Genomic DNA, 24,310 nt, shown 5'->3' on the forward strand with positions numbered 1-24,310 from the left:
TAGGAAGCCATCTGTCCCCCTTCCTGCCTTCAGGGCTGTTGTGAGGAACCTCTGTCTATTAAAGCGTCTGGGTTTGCAGGTTACAGTGTGTGACAAGGGTCTGCACTGAGACCATGTCTAAAAGTGATCAAAAAGTCATTCTTTTTAGTCCCTCAGTCCCTGAGTCCCATATGGCCAGAGCAGGGCAGATGGTCTAGTCTCATGGAACAAACCAATCATGAAATTTGAGGTCACCACACTGCAACACTGTTTAATCCAGTGGCTGTCACAGTACTACCCTTGCTTGTCCCCTGGAGTCCCTACCACGTAGCGGGGATCCCTCCACCCTACCATGGCCTCAGATCCGCCAACATCCTGGCCGGGGAGATGGCTGCTAGGTCTGGGTCCGAAACCATGTTCTGGCTTCTCCAGGCTCTTCAAAGCCTCCCATCTTCATATGGATGTCATCATTTCCCAGGACTCCTACGTGGCAGGCATTGAACTTTCAGAGCCCAGCTCCTAAGAGCTGGAACCCCTAAGAGGCCAAGGGCAGGGCCTTCCAGGAGAGCAGAGAGAAGGCCCCCTTGGAGAGTGAGTCGGCCTGTCCTCCTGCTGGAGAGAGAGGAAAAGGTGGTGAAGGGTCAGCAGGGCCAGGGGGAGTCAAAGCAGCTGAGGGAGGGGCAGGAGGGTGACTCACTTGGCACAGACTCACATCTCGGCCTCTTCTTCGCTGCAACAGACAGCACAGTGAGGCCTCCATGCAGACAGACCCTCACACCCCAAACTTCCCTTCTCACCAGGCCCTGGCACGGCCATTCCCAATCTCAATCTAGCTTTCCCTTGTCCTAAATACAAACTTCTGACTTCCCTTCCTCCTTCTTCTTCCAGGAAATCTTCCCAGATTGCCTTTCCATCCCTGCTACCATCCTGGCCCCATTCTGTCCCTGCCTCAGCACTTGGGAATAGCACATGTGTTACGCTATTACGCCCAGGGCCTCCTGAGATCTGAAGCAGCATTCCTGTCACTTTCGTCTGCTTATTGCCCCCCTTAACCAGGTTCTTTTGGTCTTTTAGACTGTATAGCAGAAGGAAACTTTCAAGGACCTTTATAGAATCATCTGAGAATATTCACAGATCCAGAAAACACTTACAGGGCCTTCTCTGAGCTGGCAAAACCTGAGTCACAGAGAAAAATAACTCCAGCTAACTTCTAGCCCTCAACTTCCCCATTAGTCACGTGGGTCTCCTGAAGGCCCTGGGGACTGAAATAAATCAGGGACATCCTGCCAGTCCTGCTTCCCTCATGCATGGCTCACCACCCAGATAGGCGCAGTTAAAGTGGCTGCACATCTGATTATTGCTGGAGAGAGTCACCAGGTTCCGGGCTCCATCCTGGGAGAAACTGGTGACCAAGAAGACTTCATGCGGGGGGATCAGCACCTCGCGCTCCTTGGGAAAGACAGACAGGGCCTGGATCGGGGCCCCAAAGCAAGTCCTTAGAGAGAAGAAGGTGGCATTACCAAATCTGCGGGCCACTGCCTCATCCAGGGAGCTGGAAGTAAACTGGCCTAAGCGGACAGAGACCCCCAGCTCCTTGGGTTCAAATCGAATGGCACCCACGCCTCGGAACACCACCTGCCCAGGTTCCCTGCTGCAGTCCCTACTGCCCCGCAGCAGCTGCAGGGCCTGGGTCAGGTAGAAATGCAGGGCCTTGAAGGGGAAGTGCTGCATGTAGAACTCCCTGGAGTCACCGCCTGTCCGCACAGCCTGGTTCAGCTCCCGGTATAAAGGGTTGGATGAGTTGGTGTAGATCATGACGGCGATTCCGTGCTGGGTTTTGAAGCCAGGAGGCAGGCTGAGCCCTGGACACCTTTGCTCCCAGGCCTTCTGGGCTGTCTCCCAGGATTCCCGCAGCCTGGTATGGTTAGCCATCTCCTCCGCTAGCAGATGGACTGCCTTCTCCTCCATCTCCTCTGAGCAGCCCACATAGGCATCATCGAAGGTGTTTGGAGCCAGGCTCAGGTTCTGGATAGAAACATTCTGGGCCAATAGAGGTAAGGAAGAGAGGGGCCACACAGGAAAGGGTGTAAGTTCAGGGTACTGGGCAGAGGTTCTGGCGGCAGATCAGTTCAGAAACACAGAATCTCATTTCTATGCCCAAATATCTGGGGTGTGAAATTTGGCAGGAGCTCAAGGGCTTAAATAACAGGCACTGGAGCCAGACAGACATGGGTTCAAATCCTGGCTTCACCACCTATGGGCTGTGAGGTCTTGGGCGAGTCTCTTAACTTTTCTGGACCTCAGGTTCTCCACCTATAAATTGAGGATACTTCCAACCCCACAGGGTTATTGTAAGGATAGCATATAGATCCTCACTTGTGTACTAACTAAGAGGGGTCATTTATCATTAGAGAGGTTCCTGCACTCAGTGGGACGTGGGGCTGGAAGATTTCCAAGCACCGTTCTGGCTCTAAGGTTCAGTATGCAGGTGACATACAAACGTATGGCCAGTCTCCAATTACCTGACCCCATCCCCATCCTCAGGCTCTTTCCCCCTCACACAGGTGCTAGACACCACAGCAAGTCACTGGCAGCTCTGAGGCTCTGAGTCCTCTCCTGCTCGAGAAGCCCTCATCCTCAAACCTGGGGGTGGGGACTGGGAGGAGGTCAAGCCCTGGTGTGGGAGGGGCTGCGGGAGGGCAGTACACAGGTAGCCCAAAGGAGTTTGTTAGGTTGGGCCTGTGGTGGGAGATGGGAAGTGACAGGAGAAAGATGCAGGCAATCCCAAGGGAGGACCATAGAAGGAAGGAGGATCACAGCAGGACCAATGGGTGGAGGTCGGGTTCTGGGAGATGGAATGGGAAGTTGGGGCTCCCTATAGGGATGGAGGTTCCTGAGAGGAAGAGGATTAAGAGGAATGGCATCATAGAGAAGCGTCCCTGGGAAGGCTCTTTGAGGAGTCAGGCCCCGGGTCCACCCCAACTGTTCCCTTTGTGGCAGCAAATGGTTCCCCCCAGTTACCTGCCAGGGGGCGTAAATGCGGATGCCGCTGAGGGTGTGGATGCCAAGGCAGCTAAGGGCGATCAGCAGAGCCACCAACATCATTCCTCTGGGAGACCTGGAGAGTGAGATCCCGCTGAGGGTGGGACCAGCGACGGTGGAGTCTTGGCTTCGATGGGCTGGGGGACAGAAAGTTGGAGAGTTTCTTCTACAGTGTGAGGGGTCCCTGGTCTAAGACTTGGCCCGGCGGGGCGCGGGCGGTGCCCAGAGCAGCCCTAAGTGTGTGGGCGGGTCTTGGATTTTATCCTCCACCCCCCCCACCCCACCCCCCCACCCCCCGCCTCCACCCCAGCACAACCCCAGTCTCGGCTCCCCCACCTCCCAGCTGCCCGGGTGCTCAGCACCTTCTGCTCGGGAATGCTAAAGGGAGAGCGGTAATTTGGCTCCGCTTGGAGAAGGGAGGGGACGGGGAGCCGGGGACTCACCTGGAGGTGGCGGAGGCGGAGAGCGGGAAGGGGCACTGAAGGTTCCTGGCGGCGGGGACTGAAGTCTGCGGAGGCGCCGCGCTGCCTCCTGTCTCCGGAGTCCCGCTGATCAACGAAGTCCCGCGGCTAATTATAGCGCCACTGGCGGTAACCCGACACCTCTCTTCCCCAACGACAAACACTGGGGCTCGGGGGGCGGGGCTGAGGGTCGTACTTAACTCTCCTTCCCAAGGACTGCGAGGTCTTTCTCCAGGACCCTTTTCTCCGAGCAAAACCAGTGCTAGAGGAGGGGAATTACGAGATGTGGTCTCTCCCTCGGGCGGCCCCTGACCGCCACGGCCCGGGCTCCAGACAACTAGGCCGAAGAGACCAAGAGGGTCCAGCCAGCCGAGAGGTCACCACTTGCGCGCTCGTTCATTTGCATACAATTTGCATATGGCGAACACGTGGGTCACGTGTGGTCCAGCATCTTAGCGGCCCCCACCCCACTCCCTTCTCTTTATGCCCCTTCCCTTCAGCAAGCCTGGCCCAGATGCAGAGCTCTCTCTCTCACAACCTCAGGGTCCAGCCCCGCCCCTCCCTAGACCCTCTCTCCCTTGACCTCGCAGACTCAGGTGACCCCATGTTTATCAACACTAGCCTTTCCCCCTCACCTCCCTGGGCTTGCCTATAAATAACCTAGCTCTGAGTCTTAGATGCCCACTGGGAGGTAATGGGAGAAGGGGCCAGCTGAGGAATTAGCAGCTCTGGGAAGAGCTTTCTGGCAGCCTGAACCTCTGGTATCATGGCTTTGTCTTCTCTCTACCCTCTGGCTTTGGGGAATTGCTTCTCCCATCCCGAGACCTGGAACCCCAAGAAAGACCCCAAGAGATGGGGTCAAACCTAGTCACTGAACAGGGGTCTTGAGTGAAGCAGAAAGTCCTCCAAGATCACATGGCCAAGGAGTGCTAGAGTTGGGACCCAGGCTTTTTGGGAATCTCGCCTTGCACCTTAGGTGAGTCTCCATGCTCACATGAAAGGAAGAATAAGGAGATACTCCCTGAGGCCAGGGGTGCTGAATGCTGGACCAAACCCAGTGGGGAGGCAGCTGTTCTAGCCTGGATCCTTGATTTCCCTCTGGCTTCAGGGGTTCCCTTTTCATGGGACGTGCTCTGGCCCAGAGCAGACTGGGCAGAGGCTAGTCCAGAAATAGATGGGGGAGTGTCACATTTCTGAGCAGCTGTGTGGGAGAGGTACAAGGGGTGGGGGACTGACGGTATAAAAGAGAAATCTGCCCTTCCCCTCCCCTGGTGGCCATCGCTGGAGACCAGTACCAGCTTCCCCATCCCGGAGAAAGTCTAGGTAAGGGGCACACCACTTGTTCCTGGGCATTGGGCATGAAAAGCAGTTTTTTTAAAGGGGAAATTTGAGGTATTAATGGGAGAGTCGCAGGAATCATTGGAAGAGTTTCTGGGAACTTTATATCTTAGTCTGTTTAGACCGCTATAACAAAATACCACAGACTGGGTAACTTATCAACAACAAACAAACATTTCTCATAGTTCTGGAGGCTGAAAGTCTGAGATCAGCATGCCAGCCTGGTCAGATGAGGGCCCTTTTCCTGATTCATAGCCAGTACCTTCCCACTGTGTTCTCACATGGTAGAAGGTGCTAGGGAAGTCCGTGGGGTGTCTTTTATAAGAACAGCAATCCCAGTCATGAGGGTTCATGAACTAATGAACTAATTATCTCCCAAAGCCCCCCCCCCTTCTAATACCATCACATCAGGCATTAGGGTTTCAACATATGAATTTTGGGGAGACACAAATATTCAGACCATTGCACCTCTAATGGAGAGGTTTGGGATACCTAGGGAGGTTTGAGGCCATTGGGAAATTTGGGGATTTCTAGGGAGGGATTTGGAGTCACATCCCCAGTAGGGAATGTTCATCAAGGGTCTGGATGAGGGGAAACTGACAAGAAGTGCCCTGAGCAGGATGAGAGGAAGGACAGAAGGGCAGCTGGGTTAGGAAAAGGAGTTGCCCAGTGCCTCCACTTCCTGGCCTCCCAGGCCCTCCCCACCACTTTGGCCTCCACACCATTCCCTGCAAAACTGGTCACTAAGTCACCAATGCACCTGTTCTGCAGTGCTCTACATTGTTGGCTGCACCCAGAAAGCCTCTCAGACTTGCAGCAAACATTCCAGGAGGGCTCACTTGTGCCTGGCCTTGGGCTGAGCTCTGGGGACACAGAATGGGTCATACCTGGTCCCTGCCCTTAGGGAATTCACAGGCCAGGGGGGAGGCAGACATTGAAGGGCAGCACAGTACGATTAGGACAGTGACAGGGGAAAGCACAGGGTGATTTAGGAAGCCAGAGGAGTCAGAGGGCTTCCTGGAGGAGGTGGCTCCTGAGCGAAGCCTTGAAGAGTGGGTTGGAAAAGGGCATCCCCAGCACATGGAGGGAAGCAGCAGCGCCTCACCTGGAACTTTGCTCTGTACTGTAGAAGTCAAGCAGGGGTGGTGGGGCACGAGGCTGAAGAGGTTATGGCAGGCAAGGTCACAGAGCACTTCAAATGCCAGTACCTGGAGGTTGGATTCTGTCCTGAGGGTAAGGAGGTAAGTTTTGTTTTGATCTCTTGCTTTTTTTTTTTTTCTTTCTGGATGTCTTCTCATCCCTTGCCTCATAATTGTCATCTCTGCATTTTGGGATATTTCTTCCAGTCAGGTTTGCCACAGAGGGTTTTCAAGCAGGTAAGGAACATGACCAACTGTGCTTTAGAAACATGGTTCTCCCTACTCTGCGGAGCAGCAGCAGTGTGGATTAGCAGGGGTGACAGCGGAGGTAGGGAGATCAGGGAGAAGGCAGGGGCTGACCTGAGCCATGGCAGGGCATGTGGGGATGGGGAAAGGGAAGGCGCATCGAGGTTGGACCCATACTGTGCCCAGCACTAGTTGACAACTAATCTAGTGTTTGATGAATGGCTGAATGAATGGAAACCCAAGTAACCATCTTGGGTGACTGGATGAATAATAAGGATGGTAGATTACGTGAGACTCTTCGGTTGGCAAGTTCACGGGAACCACCCTGAGCTGGATGAAGCCCAAAGAGGAATTAATCACAAGGATCCCAGGGTATCTAACGGGACCCAAAGGCCAGAAGTGAAGAGTCCCTAGAAACCCAAGGAAGTGTCTTGCTCTGCCTGTGCCTTGGCTTCAAGCTGCTCTCTTTTTACCTCAACCCTCCCTGCCTCTTTCCCTGGGGACCTTATCTCTTCCCTGACCTCAATACACCTATGACTCTCAAATGTCTTTTATTGTCCATTCTCCTCTATCTTGGATGTCTGCCCCTAGAGTGTCCACATGTGCCAAACTGAACTCACCAGTTCCCCTCCTAACCTGATCATTTATTCAATACATTTTTTTAAATTGAGCACCTACTATGTGCTGGGATGAGCTTTTAAAGTTTCCTCTGCTTCTCCTCTGTGTTTCCAACCCCGAGCATGGGAACCAGAGTTGTGAGCCTTGATTTCCCCTGTCTCATCCCCTAAATCCCATCAGACACCACGTCTAGTAAATTCTACCTAGTAATGCTGTGTCCACCTTCACTGCCAATACCTTAGTCTGGCCACATGATTCAATGTCTGACTTCACAGTTCTCCTGCCCTATCACAGCCTCTGGTACCTTTTATTGCTGTGTTTCTGCAGGGCAGAGACGGGGACAGAAACAGGATAGTGGAGAGGCAGTGACAGACATAGTTTGCCTCATGTTTTCACTGCATGACCATTTTGCTGTGTGCCACAAAATCTCAGTGGCATGCAAACATTTATTCTCATACTCCTGGGTCTTCACATTGACTGTAGATTGGCTAAAGTGAGCTTGGATGGGCAGCTCTGCTTCAGGCTGCCAGTCTGCCTCAGCTGGGCCCCTCCCTGTTGTGGGCTGGGCCCAGGTCTGCTCCACTGGGTCCAGGCTGAAGGAACAGTTCCGGGCCATGTTCTGATGGTTTCTGACCCAAAGAGAAGACCTTCTCTCTTGGTTTGGGTTCCCCCAAAAGCCGACCCCGAGACAAGGATTGGGTGTAGTCAGCTTATCTGAAAGGTGATCCCAAGGAGTACCAGTGAAGGAGTGGCAAAGTGAGTTGAAGAAGAGAGAAAAGCTCCCCCGCAAAAATTGTGCGACCACTGTGGTCAACTATGTCCCATCGGGGACCCTCTGTGGAATAGAGAATCTGACTACCCTCACTGGGTGACAGCCGTCCTTGGGAACATTAAATCTCCTGCACTTTGGGGTTGCCCTGAGCAAGCTCCCAGGGTGCTGGAGAAAGCCGTGGACACAGAAATATACAGAACACTAAGGGTGGGAAGCTGTCAGATGCTTGAGGACTATCCATTGCACCTGTGTTGAACTTCAAGATGAGCTGAGGGGATACGGGCTGGGGAATCAACAGTGTCTGGCACACTCTCTTTTACACAACACCCATCTATCAAATCTCAGGAAAGACTCTGAGTAGTCTTGCTTGGGTTATGTGTCCATCCGTGAGCCAATCACAATGGCCAGGGCATTAGAGCACCAGTTTGGGGTCATGTATTCCCCTCATGGGGGTACAGAGTGAGGAAAGCCCCACTTGAACCCATGGACTAATTTCTCCACAAAGAGAAGATTATAGAAGCTCAGGCTTTTCTGGTGGATTCCAAGAGACCACAAGAGTTCAAGTAGGTTTTTGCTGCTGAATTCTCTGCCCATTAGCATTCTATCCTGGAATTAGGGAGCGGTATCTCAGGTTTACACCCCACTGTGATGCCTTTTTTTTTTTGCAGTACGTGGGCCTCTCACTGTTGTGGCCTCTCCCGTTGCGGAGCACAGGCTCCGGGTGCGCAGGCTCAGCGGCCAGGGCTCACGGGCCCAGCCACTCCGCGGCATGTGGGATCTTCCCGGACCGGGGCACAAACCCGTGTCCCCTGCGTTGGCAGGCTGACTCTCAACCACTGCACCACCAGGGAAGCCCTGTGATGCCATTTTTAATTCTACCTGCTCCGAATCTCCTCTGGTCAGCCCTTCACTTAAACCCACTCCTTGTACAAATGTGTTTCCATCAGGCTCTTTGGGTTCTTGTAACATGCTACTTGAAATTCCTCACTCCAACTCCATCTCCACCTTAAAAGAGCTTAAAGAAGCAGGGATGTGGGTTTTGTTGTTTCTGTTCATAATTTTATCCTCAGTGCCTGACACATTACAGATGCTCAAGAATTTTCTGAATAAATGAGTAAGCAGGTTTTGAGGGAGGGAAGGTAAGTTCAGTTTGGGACATGTTGAATTTGATAAACTCTGCTGGATGCTAACTCCATTGCCCAGAGAAACTCACACCTCAATTTAAACTGTATACTGGCAATTAGAGGATCTTAGATTTGGAGACTCACAAAATCATAGCCACATAACATCCCAGCATCTTAGGGTCACTGAACTATCAAAACTTAGGCCCCACCAGAAGCCAGAGTAGATTCGGGAGCAAGGATGCTTAACCTGAGTGAGACTGGGGCAGATGCATAACCACCCTGAAATTTGTGTAACGTCTGTGTGAAGGTGCATATATCCATTTTCTGAGGAGCAGTTTCAGGTTTCATCAGACTTCTAAAGATAAAAAACCACTAACTGTATTACAGTCTGTATAAAAGAAGGAAAAGAGAAATACCCGAGAAGTTGCTGGTATGCGTCTAGAGTATCTCTGGAAGGATATACAGGAAATGGGAACATTGGTTAGCTCTGGGGAGAGCAGGTTGGGGCTGGGGCATCAGTGAGAGAAAGACGTTTCTCTGCATGCTTCGTGGACTATAAATTTTGAATAATGAAAATGTACTACCTTTTATTAAGTTAAAACTTTAAAAAATTAAAATTATGGGGATTTCCTGGCAATCCAGTGGTTAGGACTCCAGCTTTCACTGCCGAGGGCCCAGGTTCGATCCCAGGCTGGGGCACTGAGATGCCACCTGCCACGCATCGCAGCCAAAAAAAAAAAAAAAAGAAAAATTACAGTTATGATTGATCCTGTTAAGTGACCAGAGACGTCAATTAAAAACTAGATACCATTTGTACCACCAGTTAAATGAAAATTAAGAGAGATTAATAATGCCCAGTGTTGGCAAAGACATGGAGAAAAGGGCACTTTGGTCCATTGTTGGGTGGGAGGGTGAAGTGGGACCTTTTGGATGGCCACCTGGCAGTGGCGCCGTGGCTATCTAAATGAATACTATTCAGATCCTTTAAATATCATCTTCCTGATATCTTTCCTATAAAAATATGCAGACAAGAGGACAAAGATTTATATACATGGATGTTCACTGCAATATCATGTGTAATAACAAAAAATTAGGAAAAAAACCCTAAGTGTCCCTCAATAAGGAAATGGTTAAATAAATTATGGATTAACTATATATGAAATTCCATGCTGCCATCATAATGAACAAGGTAGATATGCATGTGTGACATGGCAGGAAGTCCATGGTACATTGTTACCTGGGAAAAGGTTGTAGAACATGTATGCGTAAGCACACTTCCTTTTTCTTTTTGAAAATAGTGACAATAAAAAAACCCAAAACAGGCTGTATACAGAAAACTATGTGTGTATGTATATTTAAATATATTACTTGTGTGTGCATCAGAAAAGGTCTTGAAGGTACATTACCACGGAAACAGCAGGCATGGGTAACAGTGAGAAGGGGGACATGGAGGGAAAGCAAGAAAAGGGGGACTTGGGCTTTGTGATTCATTCATACACAATAAGCATGCATTACTCGGTAATAAAATAAAAAAAGCAGCAGCACCAACTTAGAAACTGTCTGTTCCAATCTTGACCCAAAGCTGACACACCTTCTTGGAGCCACTTTGGGCCCTCAGCGTGCCCATCCAGAGGATGCAGGAGGCTTCCCTGGGGGAAGCAGTACCCTCTGTACTCTCCCCCACCCAGCCCCTCTTCCCGCACCACCTGGGGGTCCCTGCCTGGCATCAGCTGAGGGCTTAGGGTGAGGATTCAGTTGGCAGCAGGATTGCAGGGACAGAGGAGGACCCTCTGGATCCCCAAGCCCTGCTCTAAGCCTGACCCTGGAGTCCTGCTGTGGCCCCACCAGCTGACCACTCCTGGATCGTCCCTGTTCCAGCCTCATGTCCCCCTGAGGGGAAGCCTGGACCTCTCACTGTGGCAGTCAAGCTCCTTCAGGACTGGCCCCAGGCTTCCCAACACTGCAAATGCCACACTAGCCAGAACGTCTTTCACTCTTTACATCCCGAGTCCCTACCTCTAATACCATTGCTCTTCCCATTCCTGCTGTCCCAAACTCCTTTCCCACCCTCAACTCCAATCTTTTCTCTCCTACCTCCCCTGACTGAAGCCTTATTCTCCTATTTGTCCCACAAGACCCTGTTCACATGTCACCTCCTCCAGGAAGTCTCCCATGTTCCTTCCGGCAAGAAGGGTCCCCTCTCTCTTCTGAGCCTCCGTTTCTATGTTGTGAGTCTGTGTCAAGCACCCAAAGGGGCCCAGGCTAGGTGTCAATTCATCACAATTTATTAAACTGTGCAGATTCCTATTTTCCAGACGAGGAAACTGAGACCCAAAGAGTAACTTGCCCAAGGTCACCTCCAACATGCAGACCCCTGCCATGATGTCTCTGCTGCTCGTGTCCATGGGCCTCATGGAAGCACTTCAGGTACAGTCATCCTCCGCTGACCCCATCCCCTAGCTGCTGGCTTCTGAACTCTGCCGGATGCTTCGCTTGGAGATCGCTCAGAGCTTGGAGATCGGACAGCCCCAGAGCCTGGTCTCGGGGATCTGTAGCTAGTAGTTCCCAATCCCCTTCCCCTCCAGGTGTGTCTGGGGCCCTTACTCTTTCTCAGCTCAGTGGAGGGGGAAGCTGGATAACAGGGCTCCCGTTCTCCCAGGGCCTAATCTCTCAGTCCTTGCTGCTCCCCCTGCCTCAGGCCCAAAGCCACCCCATCACACGACGAGACCTCTTCTCTCGAGAAATGCCCCTGGACATGGCCCTGGCCTCCTTTGACGACCAGTATGCTGGCTGTGCCGCAGCCATGGCGGCGGCTCTCCCGGATCTCAACCGCACGGAGTTCCAGGCCAACAAAGTGTACGCCGATGTCTGGGCTCAGGCAAGCAGCCAGTGGCAGGAGCGCCAGGCCTGGGGGTCCAAGTGGGGCCTCAGCCCTACCCGTCTGTCCCCGCCCGCGGGCTTCCGAGAAGAGCACGGGGTGGCCCTCCTGGCCTACACGGCTAACAGCCCCCTGCACAAAGAATTCAACGCGGCCGTGCGCGAGGCTGGCCGCTCCCGGCTCCACTACCTCCACCACTTCTCCTTCAAGACACTCCACGTCCTGCTGACTGAGGCCCTGCAGCTGCTGGGCAGGGGCCAGCGTCCACCCCAGTGCCGCCAGGTGTTCCGAGGGGTGCAGGGCCTACGCTTCCGGCCAGCAGGGCCCGGGGCCACCGTCAGGCTGGGGGGCTTTGCCTCTGCATCCTTGCAGAATGTTGCAGCCCAGCAGTTTGGGGAAGACACCTTCTTCGGCATCTGGACCTGCCTCGGGGCCCCTATCAAGGGCTACTCCTTTTTCCCTGGGGAGGAGGAGGTGCTGATCCCTCCCTTCGAGACCTTCCAGGTGATCAATGCCAGCAGACCGGCCCAGGGCCCCACCCGCATCTACCTCCGGGCCCTGGGCCAGCGCAGCACGTACAACTGTGAGTACATCAAAGGTGAGCAGGGCACATGCCAGCCAGCAGCTGGGCGGAAGGTGGCCTTGCCCGTCCCGTTTTCAGAAGATACATACAGAGATATTAGAAACAGTGAGAAGGACCGAGTCCTGTCCCCCAGCCCCTCCACCCCTTCCGTCCAAGGAGAGACATAACCTTCTTAAGTAGCACGCTTGCTTCTCGACCCTGGAGGTGTCTAAGCCAGAGCTGGCCACTTGCCTGCGGGGAGACTGAAGAGGGTTTCCTGACCAACGCAGGTGTCTTTGGCCATCTGAGGGCCAAAGAGACTTGGTGTCAGGCTTTCCTCCCAGCTGGAAGCTGCTGCCAGAAATGAGTAAGCGGCCCACCCCAGTTTTCTGAGAGGAGTGTGTTTATTTGACTGAACAGAACCCCTGTGCCGTCATGTGTGCTGGTGGGGGTGGGGTGGGGTGGTGAGCCAGCAGTCAGGTGCATTACCCCTAAATTCCAGCTTGGGCTCTGGCAGGTCTTGGATGCTTTCCTGTCCATCCTCCCTGGACCATCCAGAGGAGTAATCATGAAGATGGGCCCAGGTCCTTAACCTCTGAAGGGGCTGTGGGCTGCTGGTCCTCGTTGAGGGATGCCCAGGGGCCTGTGAGGCCCACTTTTCATATCAATAGTTAGAGGCAGGCTGTTGGCTGGACCCATGGACCACATCTCAAGGGATAAGGTCCAGCGTGGCTTCAGTTACCACCTTGGACAGCATCACGAGCGTGCACGAGTTGATGGAAGGTGAAGAAGACACACAAACTAGCCCCTCCTTGGCTGGGACAAGACATGGGAGAGGGAGAGGCGGGTGTGGCATGGAGGCAAAGTTACAGGCCGGGGGGGCAGGAGGAGTGCCCAGATGACCCTGGCTTCAAGGGCTGGCGCCTTTCTGCCCCTGCTATTCATGGGTCAAGTCAAACCCAGGAAAGGGAGGTCCCACTGTAAGGAAGCAGAATCAGGAGAAAACACACCAGCTTCTCCTAGAGCAAGTCAGGGATGGACCACGGGGCTCTGGAGTCCCTTACCATCCCGAGAGCTGCCGAGCCTTTGATTCTTTGCTGTTTCTTCCCTACAGACAAGCAGTGCAAGTCAGGGCCCTGCCGTCTGGATAACTCAGGTGAGGGCTGCGGGCATCTGTGGGGCTCTGCTGGGGGCTGAGCTGGCTATCCTGGGTCTGGGCCCCTCTCCTGGATGGACATCCCCCGTAAAATAAAAACAACCCCCTTTCAATCAAAAAAAGTAGACTCCCTTAAGCAGACACCTGTGGGAGGTTGCTAACCCTCCCCACTGAATGTGTATGTGGGAGATGGCCACCCAGCCTGGGGCCGTCCCCGCCTTCCCAGGAGCCCACTGACCAGAGCCCAGAGAGCTCCAGGCTGCACTGAGGCGACGGAGGGAAGGGCCGCTCCACAAAGTCCTCCTGGGCCTTCTCCTCCTCCTGCCGCAGAGCCCTCGGTCTGTTACTGCCTTCAGAGCTCTCTCAGACCACCTCCCAAGATCAAGGTCAGGTCTTGGCTTCTGGAGACCTGGGCTCTAGGCCAGGCTCTGCCCTAACTCTCTCTGTGACCAAACATCCCTCTCTGGGCCTCAGTTTCCCTATCTACATAGTAGGCATATCGGACTAGACGGTCCCCAGGTTCCCTTTGGCTATGACTCTTCCCTTCCCTTGAACACCTGCTGTGCCAGGTCCTGCCTCAGCCACCACTTCTCTAGGCGGGAACAGGCCATTCTCAGGGAAGAAATCACAGCCACCCCTCCCCCTCGGGTCCCGCCTCCTCCCTCAGGGCTCTGAGAACAGCGGATAGGAAGGAGCCCCAGCCACCCTTCTCCATGACACAGTACCACTCAGGGTTCCATGAATCCTCACCATGATCCAATGATGCAGGTAATGTCATCACCCCTGTTCCACAGATGAGAGAAGGCAGGCACAAAGAGATGATGCAACCAGCCCCACACACAGAACTAGAAAAGTGTTCGGTCCAAACAGCCTGGTCCTGGAGCTGAACCTGGAACCACCGTACCAGGCTGGCCCCCACCTCCTCAGATACCATCTCATTTTATCCTTACCAGACAACTGTCGACTGGAAGGAGGTGGGACAGGGAGTATTATCCTCATTATATAGTAAAGTGAGACTCGGAGACAGAAGTGACTTGCTCCAGATGAGAGTGAGTTAGTGGCAGAGTCAAGACCAGCCAGGTCTCCAGACGCCAACTCGGCCTCTTTGAGGTCTGATAACGTAATTTCAAGCACTGCGAGAGTTTAGGATTACCGCCCCCCTCCCCATTCCCCATCCCAGTGCACCAGCAACTCTCCCACCAGAGTTTGAGCAGAGGAGCAAAGACCTGCATCACCAGATCCCACTCAGATCTCTAACCCTTTTCATCCCACCCTGCAGTGCCTCAGCTGTGTCAGTAGGAGACTGGGGGACAGACCTAATGACCTCTGGAAGGGGAACTGGGGCTCTCCTCGGTCTCATCTCCACCTTCCTCCCTAATTTTGTGTATCAGTCAGCTCACTCTGCTCTTTTCATCTTGTTTCTTTGTGTATCTCACGTTGCCCCTACATCTCTGTGCCTCTGTTTTCCCTGCAGCCATGGGTCAGGGCCCCCTTTCTGCAGTCTGGTCCCTTCTACTGCTGCTCTGGTTCCTTGTTGGAGAAGCCTTTCCAGAGAGTCCAGGACTCCTCTAATCCATCAGCCACTGAACAGCTCTGCCGTCACCTCTGCCCAACATGAGGCTGTCAGCCACATGTATGCTTTAAGCGTGGCCAAGATCTGCGGTAATTCCATCTGGAGGGAACTCTGGGATTTTCTCTGGCAGCTGCCAGGCTTGCTAGCGGGAAGAGGAAAATGTAGGGACTGGGCCTCATCCAGGGGTCTAGGAGTAAGACGGTGAATAGAGGTGGGGGTACTGCAGGACAGGTAACCACTCACTTGGAGATAGAAGATTAAAGTCGTTTGGAGGTGGGGCGATTGGGGAGAACAGTACTTGGCCATGGTATTTGCTGATACTACTCAAATGCTTCCCATGTACACCTGGACTGCTCCTATTCGCTCCTCCAGGAAGCCTTCTCTGGCCTCTCCACCCTGCTGGGTTAGGGGCCCTGCCTCTGTGCTCCCAAAGGGCCATGGTCTCCCAAGTCCAACTGTGAGCTTATGAGGGCAGGGACGGCGTCCGAGGCACAGAGGTGGTGCCAGAAGATGTGTGGAAGTCAGAAAGGAACAAATAAATACCTTGTGAATGCTGGTTCCTGTACTGCCCCTACCTTGGGCACCTTCAAGCTCTCCGGATGTCACTGTGTGGGAACAGGGTAGACTGGATCTCATTTTCTTGTCAGCAAAGATGTAATTTCTGCTCTGATGCATGAGTCCTAAGGTCCCTAAGAGGCTGGTCCCCAAGTTCCACCACCATGGGCCCTAAGGATAAGAGAGGACACGGAGGAAGTGATAGGCACACACTTTATTATCAGTCGGGGCTTTGGGGCCAGATCCTTGTGTGGCCTCCTGCTCTGGAAACTGGACCAGGAATCCTGAATTCCCAGTTGCCATCCCTGAGCCCCCAGGTAGGGACAGGCAAGACCAAGTTCCTGTAACAGCAGCCACAGAGGAAGGAAGAGAAGACAGGAAGTGTGGCAGTTCTGTTTGTACTACCGGCACTCTCCTCACTGAAAGCACTAACACTCAGCATCGGAGTTCAGTTCTGTCCCTGCAGGACTGCCCTTTGATCTTGACCCTTCTTAGAGTCCCTCCTCTGTAGGAATCAGGGGAGCGGAAAGCTCTGGATTTCCCTTGGAGGTTAGGGTACAGAGACAATGAGTACTTCCTCTGGTGTGTGAGGTAAGTAGCGCTGAAGAGAGGATGTCCCAGGCTCTGAGGGCCAGTGGAGAGAGACTGAGTGGCCTGAGGGCCAACCACCACCTGGCCTGGCCATTCCATCCCCGTCTGGAGGTGCTGTGGCTGCAGCAGACCCCTGGGACTCACAGGGCCTGCACCAGCACGAGAAGGCTCATCACCAGAGCCATGGAGAAGAAGATGCCCAGGAAGAAACGGTCCATGACACGGGCCAGGCGCTTCCACTCCTCATGGCAGCGCTGGGCAGCCCTGTGTCTGTGGAAGGTGTTGGTGATGGTGGCTACATGGTGCAGCAGGGCTTCCTGATGGCACAGACACCGAGGCTCATGGCAAGGGCCTGCTGGTGGGCCAGCTTCTCTGTCAGGAGGCTGGGGGCTGGGGGATGACTCAGGAGGTCTAGACTGCCCACAGGGCTCCCCTCGTTCCCGCACACACAGGCCCCGCGCCAGGCGTCCCAGAAGGAGGGTCCGAGCCCAGGCTGGCACTGGGCGGGCACTGGGACCACAGTAATGCAAGTTCATGATAAGGATGGTGAGCGCTGTGGAGAAGGTAACCATGGTCATTGTGGCCATGTAGTACTTTCCTGCAAGAGAGGGAAAGGGAACTGAGGCCCCAAACAAGAACTCAGGGGGCCTGAGCTCCCCAACTGCCTGAGCACAAGGAGGAATGAGCTCATTCCCCCGTAAGGCTCGCAGGACCCTCCAAGCCCAATGGATGGAAGCGGGAAGGAGGTAAGGGCCAAGGGCTCCCTCTCCCGCATTCCCCCGTCAGGTTCTCAGAAGCGACCTGCTCCCTAATTGTTCCCCCCACTGCTGGAGGCTGGACTCACCCACAGTCCCGTGAAAGTCACGCTCTTAAATAGAACCAGCATGATCTGAAGCAAGTTATAACAGAACCTTCCTCACAGGTGTGTGGTGCTGCTTCCTTGAGTTAATAAACGTCAAGTGTTTAGGAGACCGCCTGACACGCAGTGAGTACTTAGTATGGTTTGCCTGTGATTATAACACTGGGGATGTCGACCTTCCTCCATCAAGTCCTTGAGGAAAGACCAACTCTTTCCTCTGCCCCTTCTCCCTGGAAGGGGCCGACCTCTTCCCCCTCAATCTCAGAACGAGGCCAGACCCCAAGACGGTCGGCGGGGCCCCTCCGCTGACCCAGGCCGGTCCGGCTCCCACTCCTGCACCTGCGGACACCCGCGCACTTCAAACCCGGGTTGAGGGCGTCCTCTTCCGGCCCTCTCCCCCGCCACCCCGGGCTCTCAGAGCTCACCGATGAGCGGCACGCTCTCGGCCGGCGGCATGCTCTCAGCCAGGAGCAGCTGGAAGACCGTGAGCGCCAGCAGCACGGTGACGCCGAGCGACACCTTCTCGCCCGAGTCGGCGGGCAGGTGGAAGGCGAGAGGCGCCAGCAGCGAGATGAGCACGCAGGGCAGCAGCAGGTTGCACACGTAGGCGGCGGCGCGGCGGCGCAGCAGCAGCGTGAAGGTCACGTCCGGGTAGGGCTCGGAGCAGCAGCCGTAAGTGAGCACGCGCCGCCGGGCCGGCATGCCCAGTACACGCCACTCCACGTTCTCCACGAAGTCGGCCAGGCTGGCGGCGGCGCCGCGCGTCTGTACGTCCAGCTGGTGCCCGCCGTGCGTCCACGAGCCGAACGTCAGGCCGCAGCGCTGCGCGTCGAATGGGAAGGCCGACACGTCCACGCGGCACGAGCTGCGCGTGATGGCCGGCGCGTCCCAGCGCACGGCGCCGTCGTGCCGCAGGACCACGTTGGTGCTGGCTGAGGCTGGCGCCTGCGCATCCGCCCTGCGGGCAGGGGTGGGCTGCCTGAGGCGCTGTGGCCTGGGAGGTAAGGGCTGCCCCTTGAAAGGGGTGCGCTTCCGGCCCAATGGGGGCGGCACAGAGGGCAAAGGGAGCGGTAGAGAGGGCCCTCTGTGCCTTTGGAGGCCTGGCGGGGCCGGCGCCTGAAGGGCCCAGAACGAGACACAGACCTAGCTCAAAAGTTGGCGCGGGGCGCACGGTGGCTTTCCTTGAGTGTCATCTGCAAAGCTCCTAGAGGGGCCCTGAGGAAAATATGCGGAGCTATGTGTTGTCTGGGAAGCACAGAACTGGCTTAGGTGGCATAAAGGACTACAGAGGGCTAAGCCCTGAAGGAAATCCCTAGGCAGGCCCTGGGATGCCCTGAGAAAAGGGTGGAGAGTGCCATAAAGAGGCACTTGTGTCCCAGAACCCCCTCTGCGAGAGATACAGAATTGGCCCTGGACCACACGGAGGATTCCTAGGAGACACTCAGCCTGGGTTGGCTTGAGACAGCCTAAAGTGGAGGTGCTGTCAAAGGGCTGTGAGGTCCCTCCAGCAGGCCCTTGCCATGAGCCTCTGTGTGTGTGTGGGGGGGGGGGGGTCAGGAAGCCCTACTGCACCATGCAGCCACAATTGCCAACACCTTCCTGGCAGCATAGAAGGGTCCTAGGGGAAAGCGTCTAGGGCACCATAGGAGCTGGGTTCGATGTGGAGGATGGGGGACAAGTGCATCACCAGAGCCAAGGGCAACTCTAGGGAGGGGTAGGAGAGGGAAGGGGCCCAGGTAGGAAGTACTTGTTATAGAGTATGATGTCCGGTCGCCACACGAGACTGCTGGGGATGCGGATGGCATCCAGGCCACCATAGGCGTCAGGGTCCCATCGTAGGTAGGCATCTGTCCACTCCTGTCGGATCCACAGGTACAGGGTCAGCACCTGGTTCCGCTCATCCTAGTTGGGGGCAGAGAGTGGGCATAGATGTGGACAGACGTCTGCACATACCCTGCCCTGTGTGTGCACACTCACCTATAGAGCTCTGGTCTGCACCCGCAAACCTGACTTGCCCATATGGTTCAGTTCCCACCCAGCCTTGCTATGTGACCTTGGCAGGTCCTTCTCTTCTCTGGGCCTGAGTTTCCTCAGAAGTTACATGGGTGGTAATCTCTGCTAGGCATGGATTCAAGTGTGCAAAGTATTGGGCACACTGTGGGCACCCAACAGTTAGGATCCAACAGTTGGTAGCTGTTATTGTTGCTAATCTTAATGTTTACAGGAAAGAATTGATTGGAGATTAATCCCAGTCTCCCATTCCCCCATTCCTTGACACTGTCACCAGCACACTCCACGACTGTACAACAACCAACGCACCATGTCGATGATCTGGGACAACGTCACTTCCAGGGTCACGTTCAGAGCCTGGTCTGTGTCTGCCACAGGTCTCAGGGCACTTGTGTAGTTGGCAAAGAGGTCTCGGAACAGCTTGTGTGCCAGCCTGCCCTCAGCTCCGAAGCACTCTGGGGGACCAGTAAGAAAGGGTGTCCATCCGAGACCCTAGTCCAGGGGCCTCTGCTCACAATCTGTACCCTCCACAAGACTGAGGCCCTGTCAGCTGCTCCACTGTCTCACTGCTGTCTAACTGTCCCTGTTCTCTGTCTCTCTACCTGTGGCTCTAGTTCCTCCCTGGCCTGCCTCCAAGGATAGATGAGGTGAAGGCCATAGTGTGAGTAGGTACTATCTTCTGAAGCAAGGCTGATGGGTTTCTTCCCCACCATTCCCTTCCCAAGGACCTGGATTCTGCTTGCCCCACCACAAATGCTGGAGGGGCTGGGAATTCCCTGGCAGTCCAGTGGTTAAGATTCTGCCCTTCCACTGCAGCGGGCACGGGTTCGATTCCTGGTTGGAGAACTAAGATCCTGCATGGCGTGTGATGTGGCCAAAACAAAACAAACAAAAGAACAAATGCTGGAGGGGCCCAAACAGATGGCAAGAGTCCCAGTTCTCAACCAGGCATCCAGAACCCTGTTGCCCTGCCTCTTCCAGTCCCTCCAGCCTGTCTCTGCTTCTCTAGCTGCACTTCAGTTGATGTCTTCAAAGCTTCTGACACTATGGGCCCCTGCTTCCTGAAAACACACTCTTCCCCGGGTTTTGTGACACATCCCATTGTCCTCAGTCCTTTTTTTTTTTTCTCAGTCCTTGATTTAGGTATTGTTCCCCAGAATCTTGTCCTTTGCCCTTGTCTCCTTTTTTCTTCAGCCCAGATTTTTCTCCTGAGCTCCAGACCTGAATGTCCTAAATGTCCTGTAGGCACTTTAAACTGTGTAGGGCCAAAATATGAACTTCTTTCCTCCCACCACGTTCTTGTTTTCTTTTTTTCTTTTTTTAAAAATTTATTATTTATTTGGCTGTGCTGGGTCTTAGTTGCAGCACACGGGATCTTCGTTGTGGCGTGCGGGATCATTTCACTTGTGGCGTGTGGACTCTTTAGTTGCGGCATGCAGGCTCTTAGTTGCGGCACGTGGGCTCTTAGTTGTGGCCTGTGGGATCTAGTTCCCTGATCAGGGATCGAACCCCGGCCCCCTGCATTGGGAGCGTGGAGTCTTAACTGCTAGACCACCAGGGAAGACTCTCCTCCCTCCATGTTCTGAAACCTGTTCCTTGTCCTGTGTTCCCCATCTCAGCAAACAGCACTCCCCGGTGACCTCAGCTGGAAATCTGGTAATTTGTCTCTCCCTTCTGCCCCTCCTCTCTGCAGACCACTCTGTGCCCGCATCCTGTCAGTCATACTGCTGAATGCTCTTGAATGCTTCATCACCTCTTCAGCTCGGGCCCACCCTCCCTGCATATGGACCACGGCAGCAGCCGCCTCCTCCCTGCTCTCCCACCTCGGGCTCACCTCTCTAACCACCTGCCACACTTCCGAGAGATCAAGCTTTTAAACAAATGAATCTGACTAGACCAGTAGCTGCTTAAACCTGTTCAATGGCTCCCCAGGCCTGCTAGATAAAGCCCAAACTCACCCTTCGCGCTCTGGTCCCCCTGGCTTTCCCAGCCCTATCCCTGGGAGCTGCCCCATCAACTGCTCCCGCCCCAGTCAGGCAAGCCCCCTCTTGCCCTCTTCAGCTCCCCCTCCTCCACACTCCCCAGATAGTGCTTGCTCCCAGCACAGAAATGAAGAGAGAGCACGTGGAGAGAGGTTTGGGGAGCATGGGAACAGCAGCAACGCCCAGAGAGGCCAGGGCTGGTTTACTGAGCATACCTGGCAGGAGTGGGAGCAGAAGCAGAAGGCCCAGACTGGAGACAGAGATGCTGAGGCTGAGGCGGTGGCTGCCGGGCCCCATGGCCTTGCCGCAGCCAGAGGAAGGGCAGATCTCTGGACAGGAGCCTCCTGGCCTGACCTACGGCAGCATCAGGCCCTGCTGGCAAGGATGGTGTGGACAGTCCCTGCAGGTCAGAAGGAAGACTGGGATCTCTGTTGAGTCCAACTACCCTGCAGGGAGTCCTGCAGCCCTTCCAGTTCCTCGACCCTGCTATTTGTACCTGCCCTGGGATTTTAGTCCTTGGGCCTTGGCATCTACTGTTTCTCCTTCTCTTCTGGCCTCTGCCTCTGCCCTGTTCTTCGCCCTCCACCCCCTTTACCTCTCACTCAGCCTCTCTGTCTCGATTTCCTTCTAGCCGTCCCTCTGTAACTCTTTCTTGGTCTCTGCCTCCCTGACTCTGGTCTTCCTCTCTCTCTTCCTTTCTCCTGCCTCTATTTCAGCCCCCTTGACTTCCTCAAGCCCTTCCCCACACCTGACTCTGGAGGAGCCTGGCGCATTCTCAGCAAGACAGGGACAGGGACTCCATCAGCCCTGAGCCTTCTGAGGCACAAGACAGCAAGCCGTGCCCCCTTTCCCTTTCATTAGCTTAATTACAGAGTTGGGACACCTGTGTCCATGGGAACAGAGCAACTGAAACTGACACCTCAGGTCACTGGGACCTGAATTATTCAAATTCTGTAAGGTAGCACCCACGCTCAGGCCCAACTTGGGGGATTGGAGGGTACAGAGATGCCAGGTCAGGATCTGCAAGAGACTGGGGCTTAAAGGTGTGAGGGGACAGGGCCAGTGGATGGTAACTGTCCTCCCAGCTCTGTCATCATTACTGAATTCTTCAGGCTCCCTTTCATCTGTCAGCTGTGCCCTCAGTTAGGGACTGAACACATCTGTCTAGGCCGGGTGCTTTGTGCCAAGCAAGCTCTCCCCTCCTGGTGAGAGGGGTGCCAAGCCATAGGCTGCTCCAGGTGGCCCCACAAAGCAGGAGATGCAGCCCGCATCCTTGCCATCCCACAGCCATCCCAGTCTGAGCCTCAGTATTCTCCCTATGCTTAGACATCACGGGCGGTATTGGGCCACAGGGAAAACACAGCCTTTATTTATTTATATTTATTTATTTTTTAACATCTTTATTGGAGTATAATTGCTTTACAATGGTGTATTAGTTTCTGCTGTATAACAAAGTGAATCAGCTATACATATACATATATCCCCATATCTCCTCCCTCTTGCGTCTCCCTCCCACCCTCCCTATCCCACCCCTCTAGGTGGTCACAAAGCACGGAGCTGATCTCCCTGTGCTATGTGGCTGCTTCCCACTAGCTATCTATTTTACGTTTGGTAGTGTATATATGTCCATGCTACTCTCTCACTTCATCCCAGCTTACCCTTCCCCCTCCCCGTGTCCTCATGTCCATTCTCCACGTCTGTGTCTTTATTCCTGTCCTGCCCCTAGGTTCTTCAGAACCATTTTTTTTTTTTTTTTTTAGATTCCATATATATGTGTTAGCATACGGTATTTGTTTTTCTCTTTCTGACTTACTTCACTCTGTATGACAGACTCTAGGTCCATCCACCTCACTACAAATAACTCAATTTCGTTTCTTTTCATGGCTGAGCAATAGTCCATTGTATATATGTGCTACATCTTCTTTATCCATTCATCCGATGATGGACACTTAGGTTGCTTCCATGACCTGGCTATTGTAAGTAGAGCTGCAATGAACATTGTGGTACATGACTATTTTTGAATTATGGTTTTCTCAGGGTATATGCCCAGTAGTGGGATTGCTGGGTCGTATGGTAGTTCTATTTTAGTTTTTTAAGGAACCTCCATACTGTTCTCCATAGTGGCTGTATCAATTTACATTCCCACCAACAGTGCAAGAGAGTTCCCTTTTCTCCACACCCTCTCCAGCATTTATTGTTTTTAGATTTTTTGATGATGGCCATTCTGACTGGTGTGAGGGGATACCTCATTGTAGTTTTTTTTTGTGTGGTATGCGGGCCTCTCACTGTTGTGGCCTCTCCCGTCGCGGAGCACAGGCTCCGGATGCGCAGGTTCAGCGGCCATGGCTCACGGGCCCAGCCGCTCCGGGGCATGTGGGATCTTCCCGGACTGGGGTACGAACCCATGTCCCCTGCATCGGCAGGCGGACTCTCAACCACTGCGCCACCAGGGAAGCCCCTCATTTTAGTTTTGATTTGCATTTCTCTAATGATTAGTGATGTTGAGCATTCTTTCATGTGTTTGTTGGCAATCTGTATTTCTTCTTTGGAGAAATGTCTGTTTAGGTCTTCTGCCCATTTTTGGATTGGGTTGTTTTTTTGATATTGAGCTACATGAGCTGCTTGTAAATTTTGGAGATTAATCCTTTGTCAGTTGCTTCATTTGCAAATATTTTCTCCCATTCTGAGGGTTGTCTTTTTGTCTTATTTATGGTTTCCTTTGCTGTTCAAAAGCTTTTAAGTTTCATTAGGTCCCATTTGTTTATTTTTGTTTTTATTTCCATTTCTCTAAGAGGTGGGTCAAAAAGGATCTTGCTGTGGTTTATGTCGTAGAGTGTTCTATGTTTTCCTCTAAGAGTTTTATAGTGTCTGGCCTTACATTTAGGTCTTTAATCCATTTTAAGTTTATTTTTGTGTATGGTGTTAGGGAGTGTTCTGATTTCATTCTTTTACATGTAGCTGTCCAGTTTTTCCAGCACCACTTATTGAAGAGGCTGTCTTTTCTCCATTGTATATTCTTGCCTTCTTTATCAAAAATAAGGTGACCATATATGCGTGGGCTTTTCTCTGGGCTTTCTATCCTGTTCCATTGATCTGTATTTCTGGGAAAACAGCCTTTTTTTTCTTTTTAAACATCTTTATTGGAGTATAATTGCTTTACAATGGTGTGTTAGTTTCTGCTGTAAAACAAAGTGAATCAGCCATACATATACATATATCCCCATATCTCCCCCCCCTTGCATCTCCCTCCCACCCTCCCTATCCCACCCTCCCTATCCCACCCCTCTAGGTGATCACAAAGCACAAGCTGATCTCCCTGAAGACAAAGCCTTTAGAGTTACTTTCATCTCTGTCCTATGAGCTGTCTGACCTGGGTAAGATACTGAAACTCTGTGTTTCAGTTTTATCAAACAGGTTAGTGGGAT

At 53.4% G+C, this 24,310-nt stretch overlaps 3 protein-coding genes across 3 annotated transcripts; 1 reads left to right on the forward strand and 2 right to left on the reverse strand.

The window, feature by feature from the left end:
* Positions 1 to 514: 514 nt before the first annotated feature.
* On the reverse strand, positions 515 to 3,081 carry ART5 (ADP-ribosyltransferase 5; the record flags this gene model as incomplete). The annotated part of the gene is made up of 4 exons (XM_082844221.1): positions 515 to 588; positions 677 to 709; positions 1,296 to 2,019; positions 3,001 to 3,081. The coding sequence occupies 4 exons, from the start codon at positions 3,079 to 3,081 to the stop codon at positions 515 to 517; spliced, it is 912 nt and encodes a 303-aa protein (XP_082700347.1).
* An 8,002-nt stretch (positions 3,082 to 11,083) lies between these two features.
* On the forward strand, positions 11,084 to 14,887 carry ART1 (ADP-ribosyltransferase 1; the record flags this gene model as incomplete). Its single annotated transcript, XM_082844680.1, has 4 exons — positions 11,084 to 11,146; positions 11,418 to 12,195; positions 13,274 to 13,315; positions 14,790 to 14,887. The coding sequence occupies 4 exons, from the start codon at positions 11,084 to 11,086 to the stop codon at positions 14,885 to 14,887; spliced, it is 981 nt and encodes a 326-aa protein (XP_082700806.1).
* A 1,287-nt stretch (positions 14,888 to 16,174) lies between these two features.
* CHRNA10 (cholinergic receptor nicotinic alpha 10 subunit) lies at positions 16,175 to 21,182 on the reverse strand (the record flags this gene model as incomplete). The annotated part of the gene is made up of 5 exons (XM_082844752.1): positions 16,175 to 16,632; positions 17,319 to 17,851; positions 18,641 to 18,795; positions 19,213 to 19,358; positions 21,101 to 21,182. The coding sequence occupies 5 exons, from the start codon at positions 21,180 to 21,182 to the stop codon at positions 16,175 to 16,177; spliced, it is 1,374 nt and encodes a 457-aa protein (XP_082700878.1).
* Between the last annotated feature and the right edge of the window lie 3,128 nt (positions 21,183 to 24,310).

This window comes from Leucopleurus acutus, assembly GCF_964270905.1.
Source record: "Leucopleurus acutus genome assembly, chromosome: 8".
In the NCBI taxonomy this organism is placed as follows: Eukaryota; Metazoa; Chordata; class Mammalia; order Artiodactyla; family Delphinidae; genus Leucopleurus; species Leucopleurus acutus.